Source organism: Pteronotus mesoamericanus, unplaced genomic scaffold, assembly GCF_021234165.1.
Source record: "Pteronotus mesoamericanus isolate MK-2021 breed Mesoamerican mustached bat unplaced genomic scaffold, CSHL_Meso_final scaffold_174, whole genome shotgun sequence".
NCBI lineage: Eukaryota > Metazoa > Chordata > Mammalia > Chiroptera > Mormoopidae > Pteronotus > Pteronotus mesoamericanus.
The window spans coordinates 33,542,173-33,558,881 of NW_026555309.1; the positions used below are offsets into that span (position 1 = coordinate 33,542,173).

At 44.1% G+C, this 16,709-nt stretch overlaps 1 protein-coding gene across 2 annotated transcripts in view; it reads left to right on the forward strand.

Moving 5' to 3' along the window:
- DEPTOR (DEP domain containing MTOR interacting protein) overlaps positions 1-16,709 on the forward strand; it is a 119,208-nt gene that overhangs the window by 84,190 nt on the left and 18,309 nt on the right. For both annotated transcript variants that reach the window (XR_008530577.1, XM_054590438.1), the window contains exon 8: positions 298-402. Coding sequence is in view for 1 of the 2 variants with exons in the window: in XM_054590438.1 (XP_054446413.1) it covers positions 298-402 (105 nt within the window). In the remaining variant the exon portion in view is untranslated. The remainder of the gene's footprint in view (positions 1-297; positions 403-16,709) is intronic.

Genomic DNA, 16,709 nt, shown 5'->3' on the forward strand with positions numbered 1-16,709 from the left:
GTATTAAATTGCAGAGCAGCCCAAGAGGCCCTCTGCCAGTTATTTTCTGAGTAGCACCCTCACAGAAGGAGCTTCTTTCTGCCCAACACGTGTTTCTTGACCACATTTTCCACATAGACAGGCCTGTGTTTATGACAGAAGCAAAGCGCTCCTTCCGTTCCCCTGAGAGTGTAGAGATGAAACAGAAGAGATGTGCCATTGCATGCACTTAATCCTGGCTGGCTCTCCCTCCCTCGGAAGGACAGGCACTTTGCCAGGGCCTGTCTGCGGGTGGCTAACTGTGGTTTTCCTCTTTAGATCGTGGGTGACGCTGTCGGCTGGGGCTTTGTGGTGCGAGGAAGTAAGCCATGCCACATCCAGGCCGTGGACCCCAGCGGCCCCGCCGCCGCCGCAGGAATGAAGGTACCTCCCACAGGGCAGCAGTGTCTGAATACCTCTCGCTTTATTTTATCATCCGTGCCACCTGTCCTTTCTCACCCTAAGTGTTAGGTCCCATTTTTTTTTCAAATTTCCTTTTCCCTTTCTGAATGGGGGTGATGCGGAGCCAAGAGCGCAGGATGCAGCATCGAGGGTGAAAAGTTTTCCTATACCTCTCACAGAGCCTCCCGGGTCTCCAAGCATCCCTTGGTGTTTCACGTTTCTTCCCTTAACCAACACTGAGTGTGAAAAAAAAAAAGTTTCTTTTGGCTTAAATCTATAACAACTATCCTCCTTCTGTGCGGTATGACGCGTGCTCCTGTGGGGTCCGTGCAGCCACCAGAGCGCGCCCGACCGCAGCCGCAGCGAACAGCAAGGGACAGAAAACACAAGGCGTGGGATTTGGAAGAAATCGAGAGTCACGTTTTGCTTCTTCTGGTTACTAGTTCATTGACTTCGAATAAGTTCCATAACATCTCAGAGCCTTTTTCTTCCTCCTCTGGAATAATAATCGTGTTCTTCCTCCAGCTTTAGGAATTAAATATGTAGAAACACTTGATAAAGTACAAAGAACAACACAAACATCAAAAAATCGCATGAATTGTGTAAGATTTTAAAAATAATTTTTAATACTGAAGTAGGGCATACATAGTCAAGAAAATTTAGAAAAGACAGACAAGCAAGAAAAGATAATTGCCTATAATCTTTCCTCACTCAGAGATAAGCACTGTTAACATTTAAGCAGCTTTTTTGAAGTATAAGTGACATACAATAAAATGTAGCACTGTTAACAATTTGATTTACATGCTTCCAGACTTCTTATATGTATGTATGCATATGAGTGTATGTATATATACACAAACAGGTACTATACACCAATACACACACACACAAATTGTTTTTATTTATACTAAAATATGATATTAAGAGGATGTTGACTGCATTGGTTTTCTGCCTCAAAACACTTTTATCTAACATAGCTTTGGGTGGTTTTTTTTTTTTTTTCTGTCATCTGTAAAACATTCCACAGAGGACATTTATCTCATGATTATCTGGGACCAGGGAAGGATTGAGAAGGCTTGAAGGCTACAGATTCTTCCCCTGTTCAATTTCTCCACCACTTTCATCCTCCACCATCACCCTTTTCCTAGAGCAATAAACCCAGAAAGCAGCAGGCGTGACTTGGATCTGCACAGCTCTGATTTCCAGCCCCTTTTCTCTGGCATTGCTTTACTTACTGGAAAAGAGGCGGAAGCAGAGGCTGGCTCCCGGAGTGCAAAGCACAGGTTACCGCCAGTCTGGGTGGTCAGTGCTGCTATGATTCGAGGTTGACTCTGCCCCCCGAAGTCAAGCACTGCGTGCAGACAGGGAGGCACAGTTTCCCCAGGTGCTGGGCTCCGGGCAAGTTACGGAAGCCATGTTGGCTGAGGTGGTCTGTGTTGAAGGCCCTTCCTTCCTCCTCAGCTCTGCAGTGGGCTCAGCTCCAAAGGAACCCAGAGCAGAAAAGTTGGCCAGGAGCATCAAGGGCGAGCATTTGTATCTGCGCCGAGGCTGATGTGTTCATTTTCTAATGGAACTCTTGGCTGTGGGAAGAGTTTTATGTTTTCTTTCCATGGTAAAGGACCTAGGATAAATTAGTTTTGGCAGAGTGCGCCAGCCCTGAGCGTGCACTCACTTGCCATGGGGCTTTGATTTAAGCTCGTTTCCTTTGGGGAAAGCGAGGGATTGATATTGCAGCTAGAGACCGTATTTCACTTGGCCAAGTGTGTTCCATTGATTTTAGTGCATCTTTATTGATTAACATCTATAACTGTTTTAGATATTGCCAATTGATTAATTAATTAACTCCTTAATGTAATATAGGGTGGGTAGGTAGCCTGGCATATTTTTTTTCAATTCCATAACCTCATAGTTCATAGGGTTTATATTTATTTCTCAGGGGATGTACGGTAGTTTTCATATGTTACAGAGCAGTGTAGAATTCACTACAGCAACATTTCCAAAATTGTGCTACGCAGCTCTCTGGTCCAACAAAATATCCTGTCCTGAGATGCTGTGATCCAGTTTTAAGCTACTGTACACTTTACTCTTCTCTTGGAAATTCATAGAGCACATTAGTATAAATTCTGTTAGATCTAGCAGAGAAAAAAATTTTATATTGCCTCTCACAACATTTTAATATTTAATAGAAATACACCAGTGGAATCTTAAGATTGTGGAGACATAGTGCTATAATTGTTCTAAGAATCTGCTTTTGGTCAAACTCTGTATTGGAATGAATAGATACAGATATAGATATAGAGATACAGTTTTGAATTGTACTATTGGTTCAGTGAAAATGACAGGGAACATCATGCCTTTCCATGGATTTTACCTGTGTGTATTCATTTAAGTTGCCCAGTACATTCTTTTCTTATAGAAAATACTGAAAAAGTTATTTCCAATTTTGCCATATGTACCGGTTACAGAATAGCTCCATTTACAAAAACAGCCATGTGTATAATCCAGTCCTAAAGGTTGTTTCCACTGTCACTTTTGCACGGCCCTTGTGTGGGAAACCGCAGGGTGGCCTGTCTGGTTGCTACTGGGCGGGGACATAGGTGCTGACACTCAGGAGTGTGCCCTGACCTGTGTGTTGATTGAGCTGCTTGGTCTGGCTGGTAGCAATTGTCCAAAACTAAAGAGACTGGGTGCCATTTTCCTCTGTTAACACCTCTAGATCTTTCCATACCCAAAAAAGAGCTCTGTGCCTGGTTTAAATGGAAGCCTCAGTCCATGATGAGGAGAGACTCTCAGGTGCCTGCTGAAATTTACATTTGTAGAAAGTCTGGGAGAACTCTAGAGAAAATGGGTCTTTAACGAGCATGATAAGATCTATTGCAATTCTTTTCTGGATTGGAATAGAGAAATCTGTGACCTTTGTCCCTAGACCACCTGACCCCTGTGCCTTCACCCCTGTGCCTTGACTTCAGCTGTCAATAGAATTGAGTGTAGGTGTTTTGGTCAAATGCTGGACTTTTACATTGTTTCAAGCTTGTTTGAAAATTTGCCTTTACTCTACTCTTTTTCTCTTTTCTTCTGATGACCTTTTCCTCTTCATCAGTAGTAGCATATTCGTCCCAGAGACCAAAAAGGAAGCTGTTACAAGAGGCTCCAAACTATAACCTTATCTTTACTGTTGTCTGAGTCAAGACCCACATAAAAGAGAGCAAGTCATTACAGCTTTTCTAATAAGTTACTGTGTTGTTTCATAATACCCTCCTCCCCTTGCACGCTCAGAAAACAATGACTATGGTATCATAGAAATTCTAACTTGAGCCAGCATCTTTGGATTTGGAGTCATTCTCATTTTGAAGGTTTCTTTTGCTTTTAAAAGAAAATGAAATGTGTACACCTCTGGTGTCTCAGAGACCTTCCGTTGGCATTACAACTAGAATGGAGCATCAAATATGGGAACCGTTAAAAGTTGAGTGAACCCATGCAGTGCGTCTTTATCTAGAAGAGGGTAGTTTCCTCCATTTTCTCTCTGGCAACTCCCCACCCGTCCTTTAGGAATTGCATACCAGTGGCTTTTGGTCCAAGGGGGAAGGAGAAAAGAAGAGGAGGACCTAGAATTTATCGAGTGTCTTCTGCCTGCCTGACTTTGCACCGGGCCAGGCCCTTTCCTTACATGAATTCATCTAATTTCAGCATCTACATACACACCGAAATCCTGGAGGAAGACACCTTCTCCAGGAGGAGGAATTCTATTTCTTACCTCTTTTTTTTTTCTGCTTTGAAAGGGAATAAAATTCCTTCCAAAGATATTCCACAGGCTACAGTGTAATGGTTATCACTTAAATGCGGCTTCATATCACAACCTTTAATGGCACCTTTTATTCTTTGTTTTTAGAAAAATCACATCAATTCTAAACCCATTTCTGGACCACATTATCTATCATAACTTCATTTTACATGATCCTCTACTAGCTGCTCTTCAGTCTAATGAAGACAGATTTTTTAAATTTCACAAATAGATCATAATTGTGCCTTTGTCTGCCCCTCAAACAAATCTAATTAAGAGACTCTGGCACTTAAAATCCTCTAATAACGTCTCATTACAGTACGTTCCAGACTCTTTCTATGACTTACAGAGTCTGTGATCTGGGTCCTGCTGGCCATAACCTTATCTACTGCCTGGTTTTGCTTACAGCACCACTGGCCTTGCCTCTGTCCCTCCCTGAGGCTGGATGACTGGTTCTATTATTGTCATTCAAGTCTCAGATTAAATGTCAATTTTTCAGAGAAGCCTTCCTTAAATACTCCTTGATATTCTCTCTATCTTCCTACAGTGACTCTTTATCAAATTTCCAGTTGATCAGATTTCCAGTTTATCAGATTCTGATAAACATCTGACAGTAGTACTTAGATGTTTCATATCTGTCTGTCTCCGGTAGCTCCATAAACGGAGAGGCCTTATCTGCCTTGACTACTGTATTTCCAGAACTTAGCGTGATTCCTAGCATTTACTACGTGCGAGGGGCAAATTTGTTGAGTGATCCAGTGAATGGGTGTTTCTTTGGAAAGGGTGAGGAATTCACTCTGAACACCTGCATTGGGTCCTCACATACTTCACACGCATCATCTCTTCTTCATACAGAACTTGAGGTGGGGAGGGGCGCAATGAGTAATGTTCTCTCTACGTTGCAAATGGGTAACCAAAATCCAGTTCTTCTCTACACCAAGGTCACCCAGCTTGAAAGTGTCAGCGCTAGATTCAAACCTGGCCTCTATCCCAAAGCCCTAATAATGCTTCCGGTTGCATTATTTACAAAACAGAACAAAACAAAAAAAAAAAAGAAAAAACACGAGGCAAAGGTCAATAGATGATAAATTCCAACAAAACCTTAAACCCCTTGTAAACAGCTCAGGGATGGATGACCTTGCATGTCTCTTACAGCGAGAATTTGTGTTCAACTCGAAAGGAATCGTTAGGTGGTCAAATGGTCACCTGCACTGGCTTGAGGAAAATCAAATAATTTTTATTCTTGGCCCCAGCCCCTTACTTAGGTCAGGATTAGAATCTACAGGTCATCCAAGTGAAAGATGCAAAATACTCACTTTTGTTAGTTTAGTTAATCACTTGTCAGAGCAAACCATTCGGCCTTCAGATGTGAAGGAATTTGAGCCGCACTTACAAATAAGGAATGAAAGATAATCCGTGCTCTTTTCTGGAAAGTTTATTTTTTCTGGTGGGAATAATTAAATCCTGTGAGAAACAGTGTTCAGTGTTCGCGCAATCCCTTGCCAACTCTCAGAGGGATTTCAAAACTCCTGGCTCCTTTTCTTATTTCCTGCCGTGATGAATTGATGGATGTGGACTTATGGGGCCTCTTTTCTCTCTTTGTTTGTTTCTTTGAATATTTATATAAAAACAGAATTACCTGAGGCAGAGTAAGAAATTAGTGGCCATTGTGTTCTTTTCCTCCCCTTTCAAAATTTTTATTTCTCATCTAGAGGGAAAATGTCAGAATCCTGCTGTTGGTCTTTCCTCCCCATGGCAACAAACCCGTATATGTTACGGACTTTTCTTCCTGAACCAAGAGAGCCCAGGTTGGGCAAACCGTCAGAAATTGCTAATTAATTTAGCCAGAACAGTTTAGGCACTGAAATGGCAAATGGTGGGGTGATGATCAACACAGATGAAAACAAAGATGCATTCTGTGATGTTTTAAAAGTAGCTTCTCTCCAGTGGAGTTCAGGAGAGTCATATGTGGGGATATAGGGGCTGTCTTCTTCACCTTGATACATCTCACTCTAGCAGCGGCATCGCTTCTCAGTCAACTGAAAGAGGTAGGGTCAGGTTCCTTTGCTCACCGTGGGGCGCAGCTGGGAGTCGGGGGAGGGCTGTCCTGCCTGGGGGGCTCTGCCGGCACTACAGGCCGCTCTCAGGGCCTCAGCTCAGGTCCCTTTCCTGCTCTGTCCCTTCCCCGCTCTGATCCCCTCCTCAGTCGTCCTTCAGGTCCGACTCTGATAGCCCTCGAGAAGATGGGGCCGCTCTGCATAGTTCTTGCTCCCTCAGTATTCACCTAAAGGTCCTTTTTTCCCCTTTTGGGGGCTAGGTCACCCCCAGTGAGAAAGAATGAATTAGCAGAGGAAAAGCCAAGAGCTTTGTAAAATTGTGTTTTAAACTGAGTCGTAATTTTCATATGACAAAACACACTGCCTTTTAAGTGTGTGGTTGGGTAAGTTCTGTCGAACGTATACACCTGTGTAACTACCTACCAATCAGAACACAGCTCCCTCCCCGCTCTTCAGAGACTCCCCTCACGCCTCCTGCCGGTCGACCCCCTCCCACTAGACGCAAGTGCTGTTATTATTTCTGTTACCAGAAATTAGTTTGGGATTTGGGAATCAGACATAACGCTGTCTCCACTCCTCAGGCCTCTGTAATGTTTGGCCCTGAACTCCAACATTTCTGGTCTAAATTGCCTCTGCCCTGTGCCCCAAGAATTCTGCCCACTCCGCCCATTTGCCCCATGTCCCTGCTCCCAAGCTTATCTAGACAGCCACTGCCACACTCCGCTGGATACTGAGGACACCAGGTCCTTGCTGACCTATTGCATCTCATAACCCTATTCCCAGAATTCCCTCTTCCCCCACTTTCAGAAAGCTCCAGAAGCATGCCTGCCTCCTGGCCAGTCATTCTCCTTCCCTTCATCAGACCCACCACATTCTCTTTCCCTTGTGGCCACTCCTGCATTCACCAAGGACTCTTAGTTTCCAGTATGTGCCTGGCGCTGGGTCATGTGATATAGCCGAGGCATGGTGGCAGTCACTGGATGTTTGAGTCCCAATGGCACCCCTTCTGTGGGAGCCAGGATAAGTACTCAAACTCTAGTCTAAGCCTCAAATTTTTCACCTCCCAAGTGGCACTTCTAATAGTCATCATAGGTCAGAAGGTCTCTAGGACGCAGGTGTGCAAGCCAGTAGCTGCTGTGCACAAGGGATGTGCCTGGGTGGTCCCATCAAGGAAATCAAAATGCAAAACCTTTAGGGGGACATGGGTGCAAAGGCTACCTCTTTTGCCAGGAATTCAAGTTGGCAAAATCATTAGTCACAGGGGCTTACAGCTCAGTGGGTCGGATGGGTGAGTCCCTAAGGACGCGGCACTCTTTGCGGGCAGCTCTTCCCCATGAGAATCGTCCCCTCTGGGACTAGGAGCACCAGCGTGTAACACATTATGGGACCCTGGCTGCTGCCTATTCCTGCTTGAGTCCAATCAGGAGGAAGAAACCACACAGTAATTTAACAGGAAGAGTTGAATGTAAAGAATTAATAGCTATAATGTGAGACTGAAATAAGGAGGCATTGGCTACTAAAAAGAGAACCCTAAAGAATGTAGAAAAAGCCAATACAGGGAGCAGCCACTGCACTTAGCTGAGATGGAATTCCCTGCCCCCCCCCAACCACTAACAGGTGAAAAAGAACAGTCATAATAAACACCCCCAATAAATGTCTGTAGGTGTCAATTATTATATTGATTGTTACAGTCATTGTGTTATTCTGCATCTTCCAGCTGATTCTAGCTTGTCAGTGTGTGTTTATAAACACGTAGCACAAAATAACCAAACAGTAGCCGAAATGGGACATCCTGGGGTTCTATGTAATCATATGCTTCTGCCTTATTGCAGTGTGCTCTTGCAATTCTATCACTTCCTTAGAAATCCCAAACCTCCATTTCTCATCCTAAAATGGCAATGAGAATGACCTCATGACCTAAGTGTGAGGATAAATAAGAAAATGTGCGAGGAGTATCAAGCCCGTGCCTGTCACGTGGTGGACATGCAGGGAGCATCATCTAACATATCTCATCGAAAATAACATGCACTGATCATAAGATGTGACTCAGTGTCAGAGCTGTTCAAATGTGCATCTTAGAATCAGCAATTACAAGCGTTACATCAAGTCCCAGCCCACTGACTGCTTCACTCGTATCAGTGTGTTTCATCTTACTTACACCTAAGCTTGTTTAACACTGAGTTGAAACTAAACACTTTTATTCACAACTGTAGATAAAGTAGTCTTTGACAAAGAAAAAGGATGACAAATTTTAGGAACATCTTGGTATAATCCTGAGCTGCTTCTAAATTGATCTGCTCTGGGCTCTACTACTGGCCTTCTTTACACTGGATCCCTGAAGATACACTGGATCCCAGGTGTAAAATCAAGGAACACCTTCCCCCACCCCACCCCCACCACCGTCAACACCACCATACTGACCTATACCTGAGAGAAATTCAAAGCTGTCCCAGCCAAGGCTGGACATCTCTTTCCAAAGCCATACTCTTGGATTGACCTGTGACCAAGCCAAGTATCTTGGAAAGTAAGGATAAATATAATAGTGTCTTTACTGTCAGCACTGGTAGGAAACTTGCCAAAGATTCCACAGTTTGGAGCCTTAAATCAGCCCTAATTAGGCTCCTTTATGAGTGACATAAAATCCTTCAAAACAATGGTTAGGACTAGTATTTCCTTGTTATGTAAGAGCTGGAAGGAAGTCAGTCCACAGCTCAGGTATGATTCTGTGGTCTCTAATTACCTATTTTGTAGTTTCACTTTGCTCAACAGCTATTCCCAAGGACACTTCATGGTCTAGGATGGCTGCTGGAACTCTAGCCATTGGATTTGCATTCCAGTCACTCAAAGAGGAAAAAGGGAGAAGCGCACTATTCTTCCCTTAAAGATACTTCCTGGAAGTATCTCATTGACCAGAACATGACCACACATGGCCACACTTAGCTGCAAGGGAATCTGGGAATGTTAGTTTATTCTGGGTTACTGTTATGGGTTGAATTGTGTTCCCACAGAAAAGATATATTGAAGTTTTGCCCTGACCAGTGTGTCTTGGTTGGTTGGAGTGTCATCCCGTGCGCCAAAACGTCACGGGTTCAATTCCTGGTCAGCGCATGTACCTAGGTTGTGGGTTCGGTCCCTGGCTGGGGTGCATATGGGAGGCAGCCAATCGATGTTTCTCTTTCACATTGATGTTTCTCTCCCTCTTTCTCTCTCCCTTCCTCTCTCTAAAATCAATAAATGTATCCTTGGGCAAGGATCCAAAAAAAAAAAAGAAAGAAAGAAAGATGTATTGAAGTTTTAATCACCAGTACCTGAGAATGTGATCTTATATGGAAATAGGGTCTTGACAGAGCTAATTAAGTTAAGATGAGGTCATTAGGTTAGGCCCTTATCCAATATGACTGGTGCACTTGAAAAAGGGGGTGGGGAGACTTGGAAATAGAGACAGATATGGCAGAAAAGATAGACAATGTGAAGACACACATGGAGAAGGTGACCATGTGGCTAGAGTGATGCCTCTACAAGCCAGAAGAAGCCAAGGATTGTCAGTAAACACCGGAAGCCGGAAGATGTAAGGATGGATTCTCTACTGGAGTGATCAGACAGAACATGGCCCTGTTGATACCTAATTCCATATTTCTGGCCCCCGGAACTATGAGACAGTGCATTTCTGTTGTTTTAGGCCCCCCAGGTTTTGGTATTTGCTATGGTAGCCCTAGAAACTAATACAATGGGCATGTGTCCAGGAAAGAAATGGAGGTTCTATTAATGAAGAGGGAGGGGATAGTGGATACTGGGGACAACTTCTATCACTGACCAGAAAAAAATTGTTCAACAAATGTTTATTGAATCTCTATCGCATATGAGGTCTTATGTGGATCCAGTGGTGAAGCTCCATGGGAGGAGCTTCAGGTCTAGTCATGGATCAGATACTAATTATTCACACAAATATTTAATTATAAACTGTGATATATATGTTTGGCAGGAACATTACTAAGTGCAAGACTTGGAATCTCAAATAGAAACTTCAGTATGTTTGCACAGTTCATTTATTTTCAAAATTCCAAAATTCTATAAAGTCATGTGCTAAGTCTATGATTTTGCTTTAGCTGCAGTTTCACAGTTCCACCGACCACTTTTTTTTTCTACCAGATGAAATCAAATATCATTGATATTTGTTACAACTATGGTTCCCAGAGGAGAGCAGTTGGGGGAAAAATGACATGACAGGGAGAGCCAAATGGGAAAACATTCTCTGGGCAGGGTCAACGGCAGGAACAGGAATTAAGGATGTTGAGTTGATTGAATGCTTTGTTTTGCACATTCCTGTTCCGCCCCCGTCTCTTCCATCTCAGTAAATAATCATTACCATCCTTCCAGTTCTTTGGGCCAGAAGTCATGCTTCCTTTTCTCTCCTCCCTCCAATTCAAGATACTTCCAAAGTGTACCTCAAATGTATCTGTTTTTCTTCATCTCCCCAAATCCAAACCACTGTCACCTCACCAGGACGACAGTGGTTCTGACTGGTCTCGTAATCCAGTCCCCACCCTGCAGCCAAAGAACTCAGGTTCGGCCGCTGTCCTGTTTGAGGTCCTTCATTGGTTTCACATATCCATTCAGGAGAAACCCGAAAAGCCCTACCATGCCCTACACAGCCCCACATGATCTGACTCTATGTGGCCTTCAAATCTTATCTCCTGCCACTCACCTCCTTGCTCACCTCCATTATCGCCTTTCAGTTTCTCAAACCAGTGATTGTCTTCTCTCCATAGGACGTTGGCACTTGTCACCCCTTCCTCCTAGAATTCTCTTCCCCTGGCTTCTCATGGCATGGCTCCTTATCTTTTACACCTCACCTTACTTGTCTGCTCCTTTTGTGTTGGATGGAAATTCTTCACAGCATTTCCGTTCACATCTCATTGGCTGGAATTGTGTTATGCGGTCACATCACAGAGGGTTGGAAATTTGAGTATTTTGTTTTCCAGCTTTTATAGGGCGAGACAAGGGGAGGTTGGGTTGCGGTAAGGGGAATCAGACCTACAGTATTATAGTATCTGCTAGAGTGCTCATTTCTCTTACATCTCTCTATTTTTTTCACAGATACGTATTTATTTTCTTTTAACCCCTCTAAAACATGTGCTCTGCGAGTACTGGGATAGTATCTAATTTTTTCTTTTTTTACTACATGCTCAATAAATATTTTTTGAGTCAATAAATTAATATCTGTAGCTCAAGACAGTGGATATTCTGATTTAAACTGTTTTTGCTTTACTAGAGTAAGAAGACTTGTTAGAGCAGCAGGTAGCTAGTGAATTTCACTCTAGCACCTTCCAAATTACATGACACTTAAGGGTGCTCAAAAAAAATTTCTTTTAGAGCTCATTGAATTGATTCCATTTGTTCTTATTCAAGTCTTACCATTTCTAAGGTAGTAAATAATTCCTGGAAATTATTCCAAAGCCCCATCATTATATTCTAAGACAGACAAGCAAATATAAAATGTAGTGCAGCCTAGCAGTAACAAGATAATTTACATGAAAATCCCTAGCATTTTGCCTGGTTCAAAGTTAGTACTCATTTTTATTTTTTAAAAGAATTTGAGCATGTCTGTGAATGTCCAGACCATATAATATTTCAGTCAGATATAGAAGCAGATGGCATGGAGCATATTTGCATAGAAAGGTAGCTTTTCCATTTAACATTTTTGGTCACCTGTGCCGCCCCTTTCAGTAGATTTATTGCAGAACTAGGGAAAGCAGTTCTAAGATAGATTTAAGCAATATTTGTAGAGTGATAGTGCATTTAAGCAACATGTTGAGTGATAGTGCATGCTAGACACTATGCTAGGTGCATTATCTCTATTCTATCATTTTTAATAACAATCCTGGGGCATAGGTGCTTTCTCCATTTTTACAGATGGAAAAAATGAGCTTCAGAGGGGTTTGAAGAATTTTGCCTAAGGTTAAGACTTGTCTATGAATTTAGATATGCCTGGGTCTAGTCCAATGCTTTAGAGCCGTTATTGTATATGTGTAGAACTGAGTATATCAAGAGAAGATATAGACAAGAAAAATTCTCTCAATGTCGTAGGGGTTTCGATGGCCCCATGGACAGAAACATTGTGTTGCACTTGGGACCAATCTGCATTGTGTCTCATTGCATTGCTCTCTCCTCCAAGAACATAATCCTGATAGGTGGCATCCTGGCGTGGTAATAAATTCAAATCCACAAAGTGTTTAAAAGTGAAAGGGCTGTGCTTTGGAAACTAGAAAGAGTATGTCCTTGTCTTTGGACGTTCTGTATTCCAAGGATCTGAGCAGCCCAGACCTGTTGATCTTTAGGATATAATAGGAGACTCCACATTTGAGCTGTGCTCCTGAATGAGTATTTTCTATTGGCAGGCAGCCCAAAAGCATGAACCCTAGATGGTCATGATACCAAGTGGAGATTCTGATGATGTGACTATAGATAGCCTTAGGCAGAGTCTGCACTGAGCATCATCAGACACCTGTTCCACTTAGGGCTTTAGTTTCCGGCTTTTCCTTGTTCTGTGTTTTGTCTGACATTGGTTCAGGTTCTTATTCTGGCTGAGCCTCATGTATGGACTTGTCACTCTTTGCATCAAGACTTTATTTTCTGTCCCATCTGTCCTTCAGCCCCCAGCCACAAACATGTTCCTCTTAATAACACTGCTATGGAACCTGTAGAAGACCTGCAGATTGACAGGGACCCAAACATGCTCTGACCCCCACAGGACCTCTCTGGGTCTTTTGACATCATCTTCAAACTACTTTGACTTATGGGGGATGAAGGAAGCCATGGACAATGTTCAGTGGTTGTTGGTTAGCTTTTATTCTTGGCTCTTCCCAGGGATTTTGCACTCGGTAGATTTACAGATGAAATATGTTTGAAATTCACCCACGTATAATTGTCTGTTGAATTGCCAATGCCAATGATAGTATTATTTACACTACCGATAATCAGAAGCTTTGAGCCAGATAGATTCTGCTGGTTCTTAACAGGATTTTGGGGGTTATATGCTTCTTTGAGAATCTAGTGACAGCCACAGATCCACTTCCCAGGATTTTAAGGGGGCTGTGTGTGTGTGTGTGTGTGTGTGTGTGTGTGTGTGTGTGTGTGTAACATTGCATACAGTTTAATACTGTTTGTGATTGTCTGAAACTTATGCATGGGCCCCAGGATAAGAATCTTCCAATAAAACTGAGAGAAAAGAAAAAAATCTCCCAGTCTGACCTCCTCGTTTTATATGTAAGGAAGTGAGGCCACAGAAGCGAAGCGACCCGCCTCCAGGGGTGGGTGAGATCACCAGAACTTGGGTCTGATCCCCCAGGGCCTTGCTGGTAAAGGAGACGCATGTATCGTAATAAATCAACTTCAATGCTTGGCCCATTGGGCACCCATTTATGTTATTTCCATCCATCCTCTATGCCACTCATATGATCATAGTCATTTCAGTAATAAGAGCTCTTAAACTTTATATTATAATCAACTGTTTTTAATAATAACAATAAGAGTGCCTTTCTTTTATGAGACATATGTCAGAGAATGTAACCTTTATGATTAAATTATCACAACTTTCTGAAATAGAGGTAAGCGTTATTAATTCCATTTTACTTGTTAGAAAACGAAGACCCAAGTAGGTTGTTCAGCGCCAGGTGAAGAGTGAATTCCGGTGCTTCCTGTGCCATGACTTGCACTTCTGGGTACGGGGCTTACATCTCATCCTCTTGTGTAAAACAAGCATGAGCGAGAACACAGAGACCCTTGCGTGTTTCTTCAGCTCCCCTGTACCTCGGAATCACCCGGGGGAGAGCCTCAAAAATAACCCAAGAAATGGATTCATTGGTCTGGGGGGAGGCCCAGATGTCAGCACTTTTCAGAGACTGCCCAGGAGAGTTTGACGTGCAGCAGCCACAGGTTCCAACTCCCATCCCAGGCCTCTGACCAGGTGGGTGCAATGCTGCATAATGAGTCCCTGCACATTGGATGAGGGGCTGTGTGGACTTTCATGCCTCAAAGTCAGATGAAAGGCAGCATTGCACGTTCGATTTTGAAATACGTTGCGAAGGCATGTGGATGGCGGACTTTGGGTATTGAGGTATTTCCTCACAGCGTATTATCAGTGACAAGCACACTAGAAAACATATTTGTTCCAGTCGATGTCCAAATTGGCCCGGAGCAAAGCAACCCACCGAACCGTAGCCTTGGCGCCCACGTTGCTCATGCGCTCATCTTTGAATCCCTACAGCTGTGTCATATGCTATTCGAGAAGCCTGGCCTCGCCCAGACCCGGAAACAACCCCGATGTCCTTCAGCGAATGCGAAGTTAAACCTCTTGTGGTACCTCTACACTACGAACTCCTTAAAAGGAGTACGTGCAACAGTATGAATGGCTCTCCAGAAAATGATGTTGAATTTAAAAAGCCAACCTGAAAACCTTACATGCTATATGATTCCATTTATATAGCATTCTTAAAATTTCACAGTTAAAGATACAGAATGCAGACGAGTGGTTGCTGGGGTGGCCAAGGACTGGCGGGGGAAGGGAGGCGGACACGCTATGAAGGGCAGCGTGAAGGACCCTGGGCATGCGGCAAATGTTTGGTATTTTGACTGTGTCCGTGTCGGTGCCTGGGTTAGGATGTGGACCTGCACTTTAACAAGATGGTATCATTGTGGGAGACCTGGGGACGGGGTACGTGGGATCTCTCTGTATAACTTTTCTTTTTCTTTTTCCCTTTGCATTATTTCCTACAACTGCACATGAATTTATTATCTCAAAATATAACATTTAACTTAAAAAAAATAATAAAAAGGAAAGGAACCCGGCTTCCCCCAACTGGCGGCGCAAACACAGCTCCTGTTGCCTGCCTCGTACCTAAGGGTGGAATTTCAGGATGGGGTTGCAGCCCCATTTGACGGTGAGGCTGCCAGTGAGCAGCTGCGGCCTGTCCCCTGGGGAGGCTCCACGGTGCAGCAGAGGATTTTTAAAAGAAAGGATAACACACTGCATTCTGCCATGCGGAAGGTTTAACAGGTGGACGTCAATTTCATATTAATTCAAATATATTTTGAGTCTTCAGTTTTAAAAGATGGATAAAAATGATTACTTTTTCCTCCCTCTTCATGCCTCATCCCAGAGCCCCCAGATTGGGCAGAAGTAGTGACAACTGATGGAAAGTTCACAAAATAGAGTTTTCAGTGGGCCTCTCCTCCTGGGGTGGGGACAGCCAGCGACCTGCGTAAGGAGAGCCCACGGAGCCCCTCCGCCCCGCGGAGGACAGAGCTGCCCTGGCAGGGCCACGTGTGTCCGGCTGTGTTAGTGCAGGGGCCACCGTGCCCTGACTGAACTGTGTCCTGGGCGAACGGCCGCCTGCACACCTCGCAGCTGGGGTTGACGAGATCCGGTTCCAACCCCAGAGCCGGAGGCATCAGGGGCAGGCACACACCATGTCTTTGAAGGCATGACAGTCCCCTGCCTTCACCAGGTCAGGGGAGGCGGAGACCCACGGGGGTCCCCCACCTGTGGATGCTGGAATCCAGCGCTCCGAGCTCATGTGTGAGACATGACTTACATGTCTCAGATTCTGGAGATGCTGAAGTTCTCCTCTCAGGAGCTTCTGATCTTGTGAAAATAGGATATATACGGAGAGAGATACCTGGAAAAAGTACACAGTTGTCGCTAGTTAAGTGTTGTGTAGTAACAACCCGTTGCCCGCCGCTTCACCCATGCCCTCTGTGCCCGTCATTCCCAAAGCGGACTCTACCCACGCTCTCTTGGAGCTCCAGGCCCGTATCCCAGCTCTTCCTGGACACTGGGCCAGCATGTCATCAGCATGCTGTTGTCTCCAAGTCTCTCCTCATCTTTGCCTTAAAGTTGCTTCTCTGCCAACCCCCAGCCTCTATCCTCACACCTGCCGCTGCGTTCCATTTGTTGACCTCCCTAGATTCCACCGCTACAGCTTGGGTTTGGGCTCTTTCATGCTCTCTGTTAAGCCTGGGTGACTGGCTCCTACTTCACACGTCTCTTAGAGGTGGTGGCATGAGAGTCCTTCCTATTAGCAAGGCCAGCAGTGGGAGGAAGAGCTGGACATGGGAGAGAGCAAGGACAAGCTGGAAGCGACCAGCCCTCTGCATTTCTCACCTCAAAGGAAAATTAGAATGAGGTGTAATCCGTCAACATCTCTGCACATGTATTAATAGCGTCTCTTTTCCACTAATTTCATATCCCCTGGACCCTCAGCCAGCATCTTCATTGTTTATGGTTCCCAAACCTTTAATCCTGGTTGGGTGACCCTAGCTTTCATTCCTAAAGGGTCTAGAATGGGGCTGGAAAGGAAGCGCATGAAGAACTCTCTAGAAGGCTGTGATCTCATGGGCTGATGGGGGGCTTGAAGACAATGTTGGCCATCAAAGTGGTCATTCAGGCAAGA